The sequence below is a fragment of the Phoxinus phoxinus genome, assembly GCF_949152265.1.
Source record: "Phoxinus phoxinus genome assembly, chromosome: 14".
NCBI lineage: Eukaryota > Metazoa > Chordata > Actinopteri > Cypriniformes > Leuciscidae > Phoxinus > Phoxinus phoxinus.
In genome coordinates, this window is record NC_136889.1 from 17,572,438 (window position 1) to 17,589,355 (window position 16,918).

The following is a 16,918-nucleotide window of genomic DNA, read 5'->3' on the forward strand; positions in this document are numbered from 1 at the left end:
GCATGCTGGTGGGTAAGTAATAGTGTTCCACCTGTGCTGTATCCCCCATGTAGTCATGTATCTGATTAACAGCAGGAAGGGCTCGCTTCCAATGTGGCCTGTAAAATATGACCAGGTTTCTTGAGCGCTACAAGATGAAGTATAGATTATAGCTTAAAAAAATATTAAGTAAGGAAATTGCACATGGTACAGCACATTTAAAAGTATTTAAGTGCCAAAAAATTGGCCTACGAGTTATTTTTGGAAAGTAAATCTGATTGAACTTTACGTGCACTGACAATTCAGCTCCTGTCCCGTGGAAAGTGAAGTGAACTATCAGGGAATCGAAAGGTCTGTGGATTCAGTTTGCAATAAGTCGAAAGTAAGATTGCTGAAAAAGAGCGTGCTGGGATCTGCCCATCTGGGCCGACGTAGTACAGCTGGTGCTTGTGTGTTTGTTTTTTACATTGTCCTTTACACTTCCCTGGCTTCTCTTTAGCGACTGCGTAGTGTCACAGACAGAACAACCATTCATTACAGGCCTGAACAAGACTTAGTGGTGGGCTTTCCCTTACAAAAGTAGGGAAGTAAGTAAGTATATTTTTTCATTGGTTTAAACAACCATGATGTATTGTTCTCCTTTAAAATGTTTGAATTTAAAACTCTGATTTCGTGTTTTTATGTGTATAAATTATGTGTGAGTATTCCAAACTCTCTGACAGTGTAATCTCTACATGGGTTCATTCTTTTTAATAAAACTTATGTAATTAAAGTAAAAATGATTGATAAACACGTCTTTGGTATGTAATTAAATAAGAACTTTGAGTGTCTTGTTCATTATATTAATTTTCTTATAAAAGCAACAGAACTTAAATTACATAGTTTATTAGCAACACCGTGCACAAGCGTGAATCCCGCGATATCCGCCTTTGATCTCGTAGGTGTCTAATCCACTATGAAAAGAGAGAACGGACCAGCTTGCCTGCACTTTTTTCACTCCTCCCCTCACTGCAGCCGCCTACTCTCACTTACATTTCAGGCGAGGCAAGGCGCATCTCAAACAAGCCTATTGACTTCAGAAATCCACCGGAAATAGTAGACCATCCGGGGACTTCTAGCATAGGCCTACTATTTTCAACATGCTATGGGACACACTTATTTTAATCTCACAAACTGTTTAGGATGGATAGTCTGGACATTGAGACGCAGGGGTAGCATCCATTTCCATTGTGACTCGGTTGATAATGTCTGGTGTGTTAACAAATGAACATACTGAGGTTGTTTACTCCCGAATGCGTTTTTGGAACCAGCATGGACAGCATTGTCTACAGCGGTTTAGAATCAGAACTAACAATGCACCAGACTAGTAATGAATCATTATTGATCCAATCGGTCAAACAGGTTCAGAAAACAGTCTGAAACTGTTCGTGATTCACTTTGATTTGTTCAGACAGTTTATGCAATCACCGATTCGCTTGCTGAGGTTTCTCACACCAAACTAATGGGATATTTTATAAGACAGAAAACAAGGTCTGGATGAAATCCAAAGTTGCTTCCAATCCATTGTAGGAAACATGTAACCTATTCTAGTGTTTGTCAATGGTGAAGCAACAGTATGCTTACTTTAACCCCTTCCCTGATGAAATCATTAAAGGGATAATTCATTTCAAAATGAAAATTCTGTCATATATTCACCCTCAAGTTGTTTCAAAGCTGTATGAATTTCTTTCTGCTGAACAAAGATATTTTGAAGAATGTCAGTAACCAAACAGTTAACTAGTCCCATTGACTTCCATAGTAGAAAATAAATATGGAAGTCAATGGGACCAGTTAACGGTTTGGTTACTGACATTCTTCAAAATATCTTCCTTTGTGTTCAGCAGAAGAAAGAACTTAATACAGGTTTGAAACAACTTGAGAGCGAGTATATGACTTTCATTCATTTTGAAGTGAACCATCCCTTTAAAATGCCATTAACCATATCCTCAAACCTTGCCATACAATATGCTTACATTTTTAACACACATTAATTTGATGGTCCACAACGCACATGATTTTCTTCAATGCATTTATTAATTTGAGGTGGGTTTCAGAGAAGAAAAAATTCTGATTAAAATTCAGAAGAGATTTGATTTCAGAATAACATTTTTGTAAAGATAGAAAAAGTAAATAGTACAATCAAACTGGAGCAGGATGACCGAATAGGATCTTGTCCAAAACACAAACATAGTTCTTTGTGCTTGTACAGGGCGCATCGTTCCAGCAATGGTTAGCTGTAGGGTGGAATTAAATAAGTTATTCGATCATTACAGTTGTATTAAAATAAAAATATTCAAATTAAGGCACTTTGTGAAATCATTTCATGTTACCGTCCGTATGACATGAAATTATAATTGAAAACGGTGCACTCACAGGTCCAGTTGATCTCCAAACAGTTCTCAGGACCACCGTAATTGTTAGGTTCTTCAAAGCACCAGTTGTTATAGTCAAACACAGTTCCATCACTCCACAACCACTCTCCATCCTAATAAGTGAAGAGAATGAATAGTGTTTTAAGGAAGAAGCTAACTAAGTTCAGCTTTTAAGACAAACCATCTTCATTAGAAACGTTGCCTTTTCTGTTTAAAGCACAATTTAACTTACTTGTACAGCATCATAAGCACCAATCCAAGATATTGTGGAAGAAGAAGGCATCAGATCCAGTAGGAATTCGTGTTGAAATAAATGATGCACAGATGCGAGATTTGCACCAAGACTTAGACAGTTTTTCTGAAGAGAGATTGTGTGTCAATACAAAATCTAATCTTTAGCAGAAAGTATAAGCAACTTTTTAAGCAACATTTAAGTAATTTTCAAACAGTGTGCTCTGAATTATTTGCTCAGAATCGGTCTTCTCTTTTATACATTTGCAGAAAAGAAAGTTTCTAAAAAATAAAAATAAAAACTCACCATTCCATATTAAAGGGGTGGTATAATGCCCCTTTTAACAATATGTCAAATACGTATGTTGACCCCAGAGTGTGTATGTGAAGTTTTAGCACAAAATATCCTACAGATCATTTACAGCATGTTAAAATTTCCCCTTTTTGAGGGTCAGTAAAACCAAGTTGTGTGTTGCAAATACAAATGAGCTGCTGCTCCTGGTACAGAGGGCAGAGCTTCAAGGGCTCATGTGTTAACAGCTCAGAATACCTCACACAGACAAGCACTAAAATATCAAAAACTGTTCTGTCTTGTTTAAATTGGAGTCGGACAATGACGGAGAGACTCAAGAAGTGACGACATGTAGAATGCAACAGGACGTCTCTGAATGGTTAGTTGATGAATTTATGTTGAGGAGTGGAGTTAACTATCTTCAATTAGCATATTCTGTCATGATAATCTATAAAATCGCTCATGTGGGGAACTGTTGTGAAATGTCTACAGAGTGAAATGCAACTGCATTTGTGTTTCTTACAGTATTGCATGTGAAAAGACGGATGCGACAGCTTGAGCCGACTCACAAATGTGCTACAACTTCCTCTTCTCATCATGGACTGTGTTGGGTTTGTGTCAATTTTAGAGGAATGTCGTGTAGACCCTACCAGCCATTTGTAGTAGTCAAAGAACAATTTCATTAAAAGCAAATATCTTCATTTTCTTTGAACATTGTAACTTTGCAGACGTTTATTCTCAAAAAGCAACATTACACACTAACTAAAGTTAGAAAAGTGAAATTATAAAAATGTGCCTTTGGTCGAGGTTGTATTTGGTATTAAGTTAACTACTTATCCGGGTACTCGCCTGTAAGCTTGTCATTCTACCTATTAGTTTAAATTGGCTAATGCTTACCAAATTAAACCTGTGTAAAACGTATGTATTGTGAGATTTGGTGCTTATGTGCCTTGCCATTTAATTAAGGGTTTAAGTTTGTGGTCCGTGGTTTTAAAGGTTTTTCACCTACTGCAATTAATTGAGAAAAGGCAACTTAAGTCTCATTCTTGTGAGTGGGACCCAGTGTTCAATTCAGAAGTAAGGAACCCCTTCAAGAGTGGGACCCGTGCAGCTTAAAACACTTGACAATACACCTTGTTGTAACTAATACATTACCTCTGCTGTGATCCAGTTAACTGACTGAGAGAAGTACTTGAAGCACCGGGGTCCAAAATATGTCCATCCATAGGGGCATTCTTCAACAAAATCAACTATGCATCCAGTACATAAGGTTACAGGGCTTTTGTAATATTTCACAGCATAGATTATGGTTATCATTTTATGCAAGTTATTTTATGTTTGTGTGATTATGTATAGCCTACTTTAAAACTGTAAATCCTTCATTAATCATGCAAATATTAGTAAATAGAATCTTATACACTAAATGTTAAATGTCATTAAATGTTTTGTTACCGTCTGCATTCCCCATGGAGAAGATAACGAAAAGCAGCAGTAGATTTCTCAGCATTGCCATAATGAACCTAAAAAAAATGTTTTATAAGCAGGTAAAGTTAAATGTCTGCACTCATATGCTGCACGCTGTGGATTTTCAATGTTTTTGAAAGACAAAGGACACGATACTTCAAAAATGTTATTCAGTAGGTTTCTCTTCCAGAAACTCACCTTGCTTTTCAGATTGTTGCCTTTAGAATCTCAGAGAGAGTTTTTGTGAAGTTCCAGAAAGAGCTCAGCTTTTAAAGCATACTAGACCTGTGGGCCTCATTTATCAATCTAACGTAAACGAGCGCAGAAATAATCTTACGACAGGGTTCACGTGTGATTCATGAAACATTCGGATGCATCAATCCCATCGGCATCGGACGTTGATAAATGAGCGGCGGCTGAAACGAATCGTCATTTAATTATCACGCCCCTAAAAATTCGAGATAGGTCTGACTGCAGAACCGCAGAACCATGACGTCATGACAGTGTGAGGATGACAGCGCCAGCCTGACAGTCTGAGGCCGGAAGTGGGCGGGGTAGAAGTCTGATGCCGGAAGTGTACGGAGTTTATGTTTAGACATGTGTTACTATGGGTTTAGAGACCAGTCTATGGTTACACAGTAAATTGTTGAAATATGGCGGAGCACACTGTAAAAAAAGAAAAAGAGGAGAAAGAGGTAGGTTCTTTGATGGATGCAACAAACTTAACGTTATAACGTTACGCTTAACTATACTAAACGGCTCTGTACTGAACTGTTTTTTAAACGAAGTATTTTGAAACGAAGTATTTTGTATTATAAGATAATCTTTAACAATAACACAGTATCACTTTGTTGGATTATATATTGATGGTTTGTGATTTAATTTGTTAAACTGGCGTGGCATTTTACAATATTTGTTACATTTTATGACCATGAAAATTGCATTAATTGTATTTTATTTCACCTATAGAAGCACATAACGATTCAGAGAGGGTCAGCGGTACCACATCTGAACCAATGCACAACATGTTGCACAAATTATCACTGCCCATTTTGTGATGCCAGTATCTTCAAACCAACAAGACTGGACAAATTGACCAATCATATGAAAGTCCACGTAAAAAAGGCTGTTGTTCATGGAGGTATGAACATATTGAGTTATTTTTTAATATACAGTGGCAATAGATATTATTTTACATTTATGCACTTTTATCCAAAGCGATTTGCATTACATTTTAAGGTACACATATTTAATAGTATTCCCTTTGGAATTAGTTAGATGTAGATGGTATTCTGCATGATTTAGGCATCAAATATTATTTATTAGCGAGACAGAGAGAGAGAATATTAATATTGTCTTCATTAACGTCTAAAGTTTGCACACTGAAACTTGAGCTAAAAAAACCCAAAGAATTATATATTTGTGTATTTGTATTTTGTTATAGTAATATTTCATGTATATAAATGCATCCCATTAAACATTTAAACCATCAGGGGTAGGTTTGAGTTACACTTTGAAGCACAGGAACTAATTGTTTCCTTTTTTTCCTGTTATATTTCAGATTTCACATTTCACAGATGTGGTTTGGGCTGCAGACAATCTCTGCATTTCCACTGTCTCTATTGTACAGCCACAATTCTGAGGAGAGATGTTTTTCTTAATCATTTAGAATTATGTAAAGAGAAGCCACTGTCCACTAATACTAGTGATACATTTACTGTCCCAGAGGTTGTGACCATACCACCTACTACTGGGACACCATCAGCCTCCAGCAATGTTTGTAACATGCCACCTACTACTGGGACACCATCAGCCTCCAGCAATGTTTGTAACATGCCACCTACTACTGGGACACCATCAGCCTCCAGCAATGTTTGTAACATGCCACCTACTACTGGGACACCATCAGCCTCCAGCAATGTTTGTAACATGCCACCTACTACTGGGACACCATCAGCCTCCAGCAATGTTTGTAACATGCCACCTACTACTGGGACACCATCAGCCTCCAGCAATGTTTGTAACATGCCACCTACTACTGGGACACCATCAGCCTCCAGCAATGTTTGTAACATGCCACCTACTACTGGGACACCATCAGCCTCCAACACAGCATTTAATATGCCAGGCACGGTTCGCGCACGGCCTGTTATTAAACAGAAATGCCCAATCTGCAATAACATCATGAATAAAAAAAATATAAAAAAACATATTGACCGTAAACACACAAAAAATCCAATTCAGGACATTAATGCCAGATTTCACCTTGCAAGCCAATGTGTGGACAAATCAAATGGAATTTACACAGTGCGTAAAGTTGCAGTTGGTCAGAGTAGTCCTCTTCATGTCCAATTCAAAACATGGGGAGAACAACAAAAAGTCTGCTGCGAATCAACCGAATGCCAAGTAAACATGGAAGTAGCACAGAGGAGTGGTATGTTATCCTACCAGTGCATGCATGTCAGATCTGTAAGTTTCTGCACATCCTCAGCTGAAGAAGTCTCTCTAAAGGAAGATGTTTTAACAGAAATGGTGAAAGCAAAATGGTTTGGTGACGAGAAGAAAAACATATGCCTTGCTCGTCAGCAGCTTGCCGTTTCTAGCAGTGTACCACTGTCTGTAGAAACCTCAACTGGCAGCCCTCAAACTAAAAAGTTCATCTCAGTTTTTGAGCCAAATGTGTCCTATTATAGCCGGTTGGGGCGTGTCATTGTTGTTTACAACACCAAATTAAACACATGGCACTGCCCCTGTTCCAAAGTGCGCCGTTCGTGTCCACATAAATACATTGCGAAATGGCATCTATTTCAAACAGACCGTGAGCTTTTTCGTACTGTCTTCAGCAGAGAAGAATCCCCACCCCAAAAGGCTCATTCGCGTTCAGAGGAGAGCAACGTCACAGAAGACCATCCATTGTATCCTCCACATGATCTGGAACTGAAACAAATGGTACAGTACATTCTACAGAACAAGATGATACCTGCTGTCCTACCAGACAATATACGTGCACCATCACTAGGCCAAGACTACCCAAAACATCTTTGTCCAGAAGAAACTGTGTGTCATAGATGCCCAGGTGTTGTCCCCCTTAGTGACCCTATTTTAATTACAAAGAGAGCTAAAATACTCTCCAACTGGTGCATTGTTGAAGGTAGGATGGTGTTATAAATATGCATATGTGCAATGAAATCACTCTGATGTAATACTTTGTTTGAATGATAGAAGTATCAACCTACTGTAAGCAGTGCCCACTGTGTGGAATGTTTTATCGCTACCAAGAGTGGAAAGACCAACTCCACAACTTTAACGACCACATTATCCTTGACATACACTTATGCCTTACCTTAAGAAACCTTCTACAGGTAACTTTCAATTTATCAATGTTCAGTAAGTACAGCATCTTTCAATTTATTCCAGTTTTTACATATATTTTTTTAATATATTTTTTTCTCAGGCCCATACTGCTGTGAGTAGAGCAGTCGAGTTTTTGCAAGATTTGACAGGTCTGAAGTATCCACCAGCAGACACAGTGCTTCATGCATACTTGCACTTTGAGGCCCTTTCTGATCATGAGTACAATTTTTCCTGCATTACTTGTGGTGATCATCCCCCTGTGGTGATCATGGATTTACACAAAAAAGGTGTTTTCCATTTATCAGGTATGACTATTGTGAACCTCTACTTGCTAATTGTGTTTACATTAACATTTATGTAGTTGTCAAATACTTTTATCCAAAGCAACTTAACTTAATTAACATTTTATGTTCATTGTAAAAAAAAATTCTTAATTGTTTTTCTTAGTGTGACCTTATCTTAATCCACAAATGTTTTCACTCTTTAGTAAGTGACATCCAGGGTCCTGCTGAGAATTATGATGGGGAGGTCAACCTGGAAAAGTTTTGGGAGGCCATGTCCTGTGATATGATTGGTCGTGGATTTGTTGCAAGTATGAACACAGTGCTTTATACACTATTGGGAAGCATGTTAAAATGCAACATAATACAATGTGTTTTTTTTGTGTGTTTTTTAGGTGGTAGACACAATCCATGTGCGGTATCACCAACATACCATTTTTGGGCTCCATGGATAGGGAAGGCCACACGGCGTTCAGACTCTGTACTAAACACAGAGTTTGACAAGATTCATGTTTCGAAGTCTGTATCTGAAATTTCTGAAATTACGGTTACAGAAGACAGACTCAGAGAAGAACTGTACAAACAAAAGGTAGGGTTTGTTAGTCAAAAACACCCGACTGTGTTGTGTTTTTAATATTACCTTTTTAACAAGACTATATACTTTGTTAGGTTGGGGTCATTCGGAAGTTGTGTAAAGAGTGTGGCTTGGACTCCAATGGATCCCGTAGTGATCTTCTACTGAGGTTGTCGAATGAAATGAAATCCAGACAAATGTACGACAAAATCTTTGACAAAATCTGGGGGGCCTCTGGTAAGTTTAAGTTGACTTGCACATCATATTTTCAATTGCAAAACAAACAAACTAATTTTACACTTTTATTTACTCATTGGATGTGATGAATATATTGTTTTTTAGGAGGCTGGGCAGTGATTATGTGCCCATGTGGGATTGTTTATAGTATTAAATGCAATATCCGAGCTGAGAGCCCTCGAGACTTTGCAGACTTACTATTATCCTGGAAGCATATGCCAAATGTCATAATTTATGACTTTGCACGGGGTCTTGCAACTCACTTGAATTTAAGGTCATCAGAAACGATTCCTATCTCTCCATTTGAAGGTCGCTTGGCAGAACCCACTCAATCCAACATTGAATTGGCCAAATGTGGACAGCTTAAAGTGTCGCTACCTTGGCTGAACACTAAGAAGACAGAGCCAGACCTTAATGGTCACCCAGTGACGGGTTCATCGGATCACTATGTGCTGTATGATCGGTTTCATGAAGCCAATACAAAAGACAGCAAAGATGTGTTAAGGAAGCTCACTCTAGTACCTCAATTGGCTGGCAAAGTGAACAGCCAGGTTGCAGAGCAACTCTTTGCAAAGATGAAAAAAAACAACTACTTTTTGAACATGTCTTTGCCATCGACCCATCTCTTTCAAATGAGGAACATAATTCATCACTATAATGAAAAGAAAAACAACAAATTGCTGGAAAGATTAAAGAAGACATTTGGGGGAATGATGGTGAAAAATGTGTACGGACAAGCTGTGTTTGGTAAATTATCTTTTTTATATATTAACTTTCTAATATTTGTAGATAGACATTAAAATATCCTATGTTATAATATTTTAATGGTCCACTAACCACTGAGGAATTGAGTTCAGTACAGTTCAATTTAATATCTGTTAAAATCTCTTCAGCAGGTAATCCTTGTTTCTCTCATGAGGAAGCTGGTGGGATTGATGTTGTGATGGAGGACAATGCTCTGGCTGCTTCAATGGTTACAACTGGTGGTGAGTGTTTTCATTCAGGAGTTAAATGGTGGTAAAACATTTTTTAAACTCTGTGATGTATTTTTATTGTATGTATAAATTATTTCCAAAATGTCTTCCCTGCATCAGAAATGGTTTGGGATATTAAACACTTGTTAAAATCTCTTAAACAGGTAATCCTTGTTTCTCCCATGAGGAAGCTGGTGGGATTGATGTTGTGATGGAGGACAATGCTCTGGCTGCTTCAATGGTTGCAACTGGTGGTGAGTGTTTTCATTCAGGAGTTAAATGGTGGTAAATCATTTTTGAAACTCTGTGGTGTATTTTTGTGTGTATAATTAATTTCCAAAATGTCTTCCCTGCATCAGGAATGGTTTGTGACATTAAAAACCTGTCTCCCAGTAGAAGTTGTTGGGGTTTCCAGCCAAGTGATCGGCAGTTATCAATGGTAATATCGTTTGTTTTATCACACTTTTAATGACACGTTTTGTACACTGAATGTAATTTTGGTCTCTTTATCTTAATCTGTGGTAAAGCTTAACCAGATTTTGAGTAAAAATGACAGAGATGAGACAATTGCTCAAGTTGGAAGCATTAAACTGCAGCGAAAAGATTTTCTGACCTTGGGCCTTAATGCAGCGCTTGAGGCAACAGTAAGTTGAGAAACAATTATTTCAAAAATAGAAAAATTTACCATGTAGCTATTTTTTTTTTTTTTAGTAATTAACTACTGTTATTGGGTAACTAATATATAATATATTTAAAAACAGATTGCAAACAGCTGTCTTGATGTGATCGTCATGGCGGCTAAGGAAAAGGTATTTTTGCCTACCGCTGTATAACTCATGATCACCTGGAGATGTAATTGTGTTTTGTAATGAATGTGCAATTGAATGCTATGCCTAGGGAACAGATGTGTTTGCAGCAAATTCCTATGTTGTAGTTACCTGGCTTCCACCACTTGATTTGGACCCATTTTTATCGTTTCCAGTAAGTCCATCAAGTTGTATTTTATCTAAAACTGGAACAGTTAGAAATGCAGTTACAACAAATGAATGAATCTTATGTTCCCCCAAGGATAACATAGGATCCAAGGATTACATTCTGCTCCCTGCTTGGGTGCCAGGACACTGGATGCTATGTGTATGTTATTCCCTTCATTTTTGGGTGAACTAACTCTTTAAGATTAAAGTGATATTAGGATTCAATATACTAACAACTGTATTTCACAGGTTCTGAAGCCTAAAAACCAGGCTATGTATTTTTTTGATTCAATTCACCCCTACGGGATTGGTGACGTAAAATATGTGACTGTCTTCAGGTTGCACTTACATATATAAATAATATGTTCAGAGTTCGCAGTTCAAGGTTTGCTGTTCGAAGTTCGCTGTTCCAAAGTTTGAATTGATGTTCACTTCTGTTTGTTCTTCTGTGCATGATGTTCATTTGCATGATGATCTGCTTGCTATTTTAATATTATCAATTTGAAATGTTGTTTTTGCAATTCACTCAGGGGTCTTTTTTTTTTGCTTATGAATGAATAGACTTGGCTCTTTTGTCCAATTTTTATGGTTATAATATATTTAAACATTTCTGTTTGATTTTGTTGCAGTAAATTGACAAACAGAATCGCTCCAGGACCATGGAAGCTGATCAAGAACAAGGTTAGTTTTATTAGGCTTTCAAAAAACATAAGCTACTTATATAGATTGCGTGTTTTTATGTTTGTCACATCCTTTCCATGAATAACTTAATGATAATTGCATTGTTTTAGAATGTTCCACAACAGTTGACTGGCTCTGTGGACTGTGGGATCTTCATGCTGATGGTGAGAAACAAGGGAAACTTGGAAAAAAAAGTTAGAGAAATCATAAGAATGAAAACATGAAATGGTTGCCTGAACTTGACATATTTTCTTTTTTCTTTTTTTTTCAGTATGCTCTGCACATGGTCTTTGAGGCACCCTTTGATTTTACAGCTGTAAGGCTTTGTTAAAAATATATTTTTAACTAGATATATAATATAATCTATTAAATTGATCTATTAACACTTCCCCTCCTTATGCAAGTTGGATTTTCCTCTTATTCGAAAATGGTGGTGCCTTATTCTCATGGAGAATTTTGCCATCGAAAGGTAACTCTTTTGCTCTCTCAAGTTTTTCTCTGTCTATAAATTTACTTGTCTAAAAAATGTATTTGTCACAGGAGACATGTTGCCGTTGATGTGCAGGAGCCACCTAAATCACAAGATACTGAAATCAGTGACAAGGTATGTTTTTATTGTCTCAAACGGGCACATGAAAGAGCATAATTTCAAAACATTTATTTACATGCATCCTGATTAAACTACAATGTATTGTTGAGGACGCTTCCATTCCCCCCAGGGACAACAGATGTCTTCTCTTGTGAGAATAATTCGTAATAATTATTTGATTTTTATGTACTCTTCTCTCGTGAAGGAACCACAGATAGTCAAAGACCTCAGGACCGCAGTTGGATGGGTGCGGAACAACTGCCACTCCTTCAGAGGTTTTGTGCAAGAGCCATTGTATCTGAACCTAGAGAAGGAAGACCAGGAAGAGGCCCTTCTTAAACTTGATAAGGTGGAAAAGGATGATCTGGAACTGGCTAAAGAACCTTTCATGTTTCGGTTCCAGTTTCAACAGGACATGGAAGTTTTTCTTGCCAAATGCCGTGACGAATGGCACCTCAGGATAAACTCCATGTGTATGGAGTTTTAATTAATTAATTTTTCTCTTGAGAATAATTGTTTGTTAATTGTGTGCCTGTATATCTTTTTATAAGATTTATTTTATTTGGTTTGATTTTGTTTTATATAATTTATTTAGTTTGATTTTGTATTTTTATTTAATTAGAAAAATGTTGTGACGAATGGCACCTCAGCATAAACTCCATGTGTATTGTATGGAGTTTTAATTTATTTATTTTTCTCTTGAAAATTATTGTTTGTTAATGTGTGCCTGTATACCTTTTTATAAGATTTATTTTATTTGGTTTGATTTTGTTTTATATAATTTATTTATTTAGTTTGAGTTTGTATTTTTATTTAATTAGAAAACAGGTAGTGTGTGATTTATTTGTATATTTCAGAGGAAAAAACTCGTTTTATTGAAATTAATATTTTTTGTGTTTTCAGCATGGTTTTCAGTCCATCATATTATTGTGAATTGTAATTTTCAATTGAATAAAATGTTCAAACTCTTAAGTTTTGTTTTCATTGTAGTATTTATTTTATGTTTTAAGGTTTATTTAACGTATCATATTGTTAATCAATCTTAAATATATATTTTCAATTAAATAGTTTAAAACAAAGGCTTTATAATAACGTTTCCTAAACGCGGAAGTAGCGTAATGCCTTGGCGCGCCCACTTCCGGCCTCAGACTGTCAGGCTGGCGCTGTCATCCTCACACTGTCATGACGTCATGGTTCTGCGGTTCTGCAGCCGGTTATTATTGGAGAGAATTCACGGTTTAGAATCCGCCCCTAGAGTTTGCGACGGCAAATTCCAAACGGAAGTGAGCATCACTATGCCATACTCCCTTCGAAGGGCAGAGCCCTTGATGTGGGGACTTTGGAGTGCGTGCCATTATCCAAGAGGTCCTCGCTGCAGCCTGTAGCACGATGACGTAGCTGGATGGTCCAATACGTAGTGGACTCTGTTACGCGCATGCGCGGTGGTGTGTTTTGGTGACGGAAACAATCACACGTGCTTTGATCTTCCAAGAAGAATAAAGTTAATAAAATAAATGGTCACTTGAGTATGCAAGCTCTTTTCCGCCACAGAATAAAACATTTAAAAATATAATTGAGACTTTTTTATCTCACAATTGCGAGTTTACATTTAGCATACTGACTTTATTTCTCAGAATTGTGAGATATAAAGTCAGAATTGCGTGAAATAAAGTCTCAATTGCGTGTTATAAAGTCAGAATTGCGAGATATAAAGTCAGAATTGGGTGTTATAAAGTCAGAATTCTGACTTTTTTTCTCGCAATTCTGAATTTAAAACACATAATTGCGAGTTTATATCTCCCAATTCTGACATATTTTCTCAGAATTGTGTATATAAACTCGCAATTGCGAGTTATAAAGTCAAATAAATATTATTCAAAAATATTATTATTTTTTACCTCAGTAGGCTAGTTTAATATCTCACATCTCACAATTCTGACTTACACGCAATTGCGACTTTATATCATGCCATTCTGACTATCTCCCAATTGAGTATTATAAAGTCAGAATAGCGAGATATAAACATGCAATTCTGAGAAAAAAAGTCTGAATTTCAAGCTATATTTCTCGCAATTGCGAGTTTATATCTCATAATTATGACTTAATAACACGCAATTGCGACTTTATATTACGCAATTCTGACTTAATAACACACAATTGCGACTTTATATCACGCAATTCTTAGATAAAAAGTCAGAATAGTGAGATAAAAATCGCAATTACCTTTTTTATTTCTCACTCCGTGGCGAAAACATGTCTTGCAGACACTGAACAGCAAGAACCTTATGTACAGATCACTGGAAAAACGAATAGCCATTAAAGAAGGAACTCTTACCAGGCAAAATATCATTAAGCACTTTTTTTTGACATCTGACAAGATTTATTTTCTTGATGCTGTTATTATTTTTGCATTTTCCCTTGGATGTTTACTGGTATTGTAAGATGTTTACAGACCTTATTGTATTGTACCTTTAAAATTACAGAGACAATTAGATTATTGACTCATTTTTGCTTCCACTCAACAGCAAATATGACCTGAATAAAATAAAATGGCTAATAATAACAACCCCGCAATATCCCCGCAACATTTAATTATGACAGGTTTATACTGGGTTGATAATGAAAATTAAAAAGGCTTTATTTTAAAATGTTCTATATACACGCATTAAAAAAAAATACTTGCAGTGAGGACATGCTATTAATCTATCAAATGTATGTTCAAAATCATGTGATTGAAATGTTGTAAAATTAACTATTTTGTAGAGAGAAACTCGGATAACTTAGCATCCCATTTATGTAATTACTTATTCATCAACAATTACTTACTATTAAACTGTACTACTACTACTACACGGGTTAGATTAGAACATCATCTCAATACAATATTGAGCAAACATGTCACCTTTACCAGCGCAGGCGAATTATAACCATAGATATAGTACGATTATAACCCAGAGATCGTTACTGCGCATGCGTCACCAAAACACACCTCCATCCACTACGTATTGGACCATCCAACTACGTCATCGTGCTACAGGCTGCAGCGAGGGGTGTCTCCCATTATGTAGCTGTTTGGAACGCACTTGGAAGGGAGCGATTTCCTCATTATCTTCACCTGGGATGTTCTCATGACGCAGCACGCTGTCCATCAGCTGTTCTTACTACAGAAATTTCTTATTATTGCTGTATAACTGTTGCAACTGTTGGGTGGTAAAATGTCCTTTTCACAAGATGTAAAATAAATATCTGATGTCCCCAGTGTGTGTGTGTGTGTGTGTGTGTGTGTGTGTGTGTGTGTGTGTGTGTGAAGTTTTAGCACAAAATACCCCACAGATATTTTTATATAGCATGTTAAAGTTAAGTCACTTTTTTTCCCTTTAAATGCCTTTAAATGCAAATGAGCTGCTGCAGAGGGCGGGGTTTCAAGAGCTCACGTGTATTAGCAGCTGTGATTACCTCACACAGACAGACACACTCAAATGACAGAAAATGTTCTGCCTTTAATGTTAAAACGGAGTCAGACAAAGATGGAGAGACTCAAGAAGAAGTGACAACAGGTAGAATGCAACAGGACATCTCTGAATGGTTGATGGATATATGTTGCTAATGTGGAGTTAACTATCTTCAAATAGCATACTCTGTCATGGTAATCTATAAATCGCTCGTATAGGAACTGTTGTGAGATGCACACAGAGTGACTTTATATCGCATGTGAAAAGATGGATGCTAAAGTTTGAGCTGACTCACAAATGTACTCTTATACAACAACTTTTACTCTTCTCAACATGGACTGCATGTTCCCGGGGGCGGGGTTTATGTACATTTTAGGGTTGGTGATGTCACTAACCCGGGAGGAATGTCTTGTAGTCCTAGTATCTAGTAAGATATCGGGCAATGACAATTAGCTCCCATGCATAACCTTAAAGTTTCTGCTTAATGCTCCTGATGCCTTACTATCTTTGCTCTACACACTTTCCTTACATCTTTTTAACGATAACCGCTAGGTGTTATAGGCTATGTTAGGTGTCTAGGCTATGTAAGGAATTGTTCACAGTTAATGTTAATCATTTGCTATGTTATGGGGTTTGGCTACCTCATCTTTTATAATTTTTTTACCGTTAACAATGTTTTCTTTCCATTACTGTCCTTGTTGGTTACATTTGTCCTTTTTTGAGGATAGACATATTTTACAATGGGTTTTCTCCTTCTCTCTAATTGAATTATTGCTTGCTATTCAATGTTCCCTAGCATTTCGTTATGTTCTTTTAATACAAGAGGGGTTACGTAATGTTCTAAAACGGAAGGCTATTTTTCTGTATGAAAAAGGGCTAAATTCAGATTTTTGTTTTTTTCAAGAATCCCATGCTAGTCCAGATGATACAAAATTTTGGAAATCTCAGTGGGGCGATGAAGTTTATTTTTCCTTTGGGTCGACCCACTCTGCAGGGGTTATCATTCTGAAACACAAATTCCGAGGTAAAATTATTGAAGTGATACCTGACCATGACGGTCATTTTCTGTCTCTTGTGGTGTGTTTAGATGACACTCTCTTCCTACTGATAAATATATATGGCTTTTACTCCTATAAAAAGAATCTTTTTCTATTTAATATAATAGAGGCTCAAATAAAAATCCATTTGTTGTAAATATCCCAATATACATGTAATTTTAGGTGGTGACCTGAACGAAACTTTATGTGACACTTTTGATCGTCATCCCCCTAAATCTTCTCACAAAGCTTCTCATCTGTCTGCATTTGTGTCACGCCTTGGGCTTCTGGATATTTGGGGCCTCATTTATAAACGTTGCGTACGCACAAAAGAAGGCGTACGCCACTCCCTACGCAATAATTGGTATTTATAAAAAGCAAACTTCAC

At 36.9% G+C, this 16,918-nt stretch overlaps 3 protein-coding genes across 5 annotated transcripts; 2 read left to right on the forward strand and 1 right to left on the reverse strand.

Annotated features, from left to right (window-relative positions):
* Nucleotides 1–2,030: 2,030 nt before the first annotated feature.
* LOC307010680 (ladderlectin-like) lies at nucleotides 2,031–4,755 on the reverse strand. Of its 2 annotated transcripts, XM_079635565.1 has the most exons (6): nucleotides 4,576–4,755; nucleotides 4,366–4,433; nucleotides 4,069–4,163; nucleotides 2,623–2,748; nucleotides 2,392–2,503; nucleotides 2,031–2,252 (listed from the first exon to the last, which is right to left on the reverse strand). In XM_079635565.1, the coding sequence occupies exons 2-6, from the start codon at nucleotides 4,424–4,426 to the stop codon at nucleotides 2,158–2,160; spliced, it is 489 nt and encodes a 162-aa protein (XP_079491691.1). In that variant the 5' UTR covers nucleotides 4,427–4,433; nucleotides 4,576–4,755; the 3' UTR covers nucleotides 2,031–2,157. The 2 variants fall into 2 exon arrangements, with proteins under 2 accessions (XP_079491691.1, XP_079491690.1); XM_079635564.1 differs by lacking the exons at nucleotides 4,366–4,433; nucleotides 4,576–4,755 and having other exon boundaries at nucleotides 2,035–2,252; nucleotides 4,069–4,322.
* A 100-nt stretch (nucleotides 4,756–4,855) lies between these two features.
* On the forward strand, nucleotides 4,856–11,408 carry LOC307010578 (uncharacterized protein; the record flags this gene model as incomplete). The annotated part of the gene is made up of 18 exons (XM_079635366.1): nucleotides 4,856–5,072; nucleotides 5,347–5,518; nucleotides 5,939–7,528; nucleotides 7,600–7,739; nucleotides 7,832–8,036; nucleotides 8,219–8,323; nucleotides 8,408–8,601; nucleotides 8,682–8,823; nucleotides 9,133–9,570; nucleotides 9,717–9,809; nucleotides 9,962–10,051; nucleotides 10,157–10,236; nucleotides 10,325–10,441; nucleotides 10,559–10,606; nucleotides 10,695–10,778; nucleotides 10,866–10,931; nucleotides 11,021–11,081; nucleotides 11,401–11,408. The coding sequence occupies exons 1-18, from the start codon at nucleotides 5,031–5,033 to the stop codon at nucleotides 11,406–11,408; spliced, it is 3,675 nt and encodes a 1,224-aa protein (XP_079491492.1). The 5' UTR covers nucleotides 4,856–5,030.
* LOC307010655 (structural maintenance of chromosomes protein 5-like) lies at nucleotides 11,014–12,698 on the forward strand. Of its 2 annotated transcripts, XM_079635531.1 has the most exons (6): nucleotides 11,014–11,452; nucleotides 11,563–11,616; nucleotides 11,724–11,768; nucleotides 11,857–11,921; nucleotides 11,993–12,056; nucleotides 12,247–12,698. In XM_079635531.1, the coding sequence occupies exons 2-6, from the start codon at nucleotides 11,608–11,610 to the stop codon at nucleotides 12,526–12,528; spliced, it is 465 nt and encodes a 154-aa protein (XP_079491657.1). In that variant the 5' UTR covers nucleotides 11,014–11,452; nucleotides 11,563–11,607; the 3' UTR covers nucleotides 12,529–12,698. The 2 variants fall into 2 exon arrangements, with proteins under 2 accessions (XP_079491657.1, XP_079491658.1); XM_079635532.1 differs by lacking the exon at nucleotides 11,857–11,921.
* The last annotated feature ends 4,220 nt before the right edge of the window (nucleotides 12,699–16,918 follow it).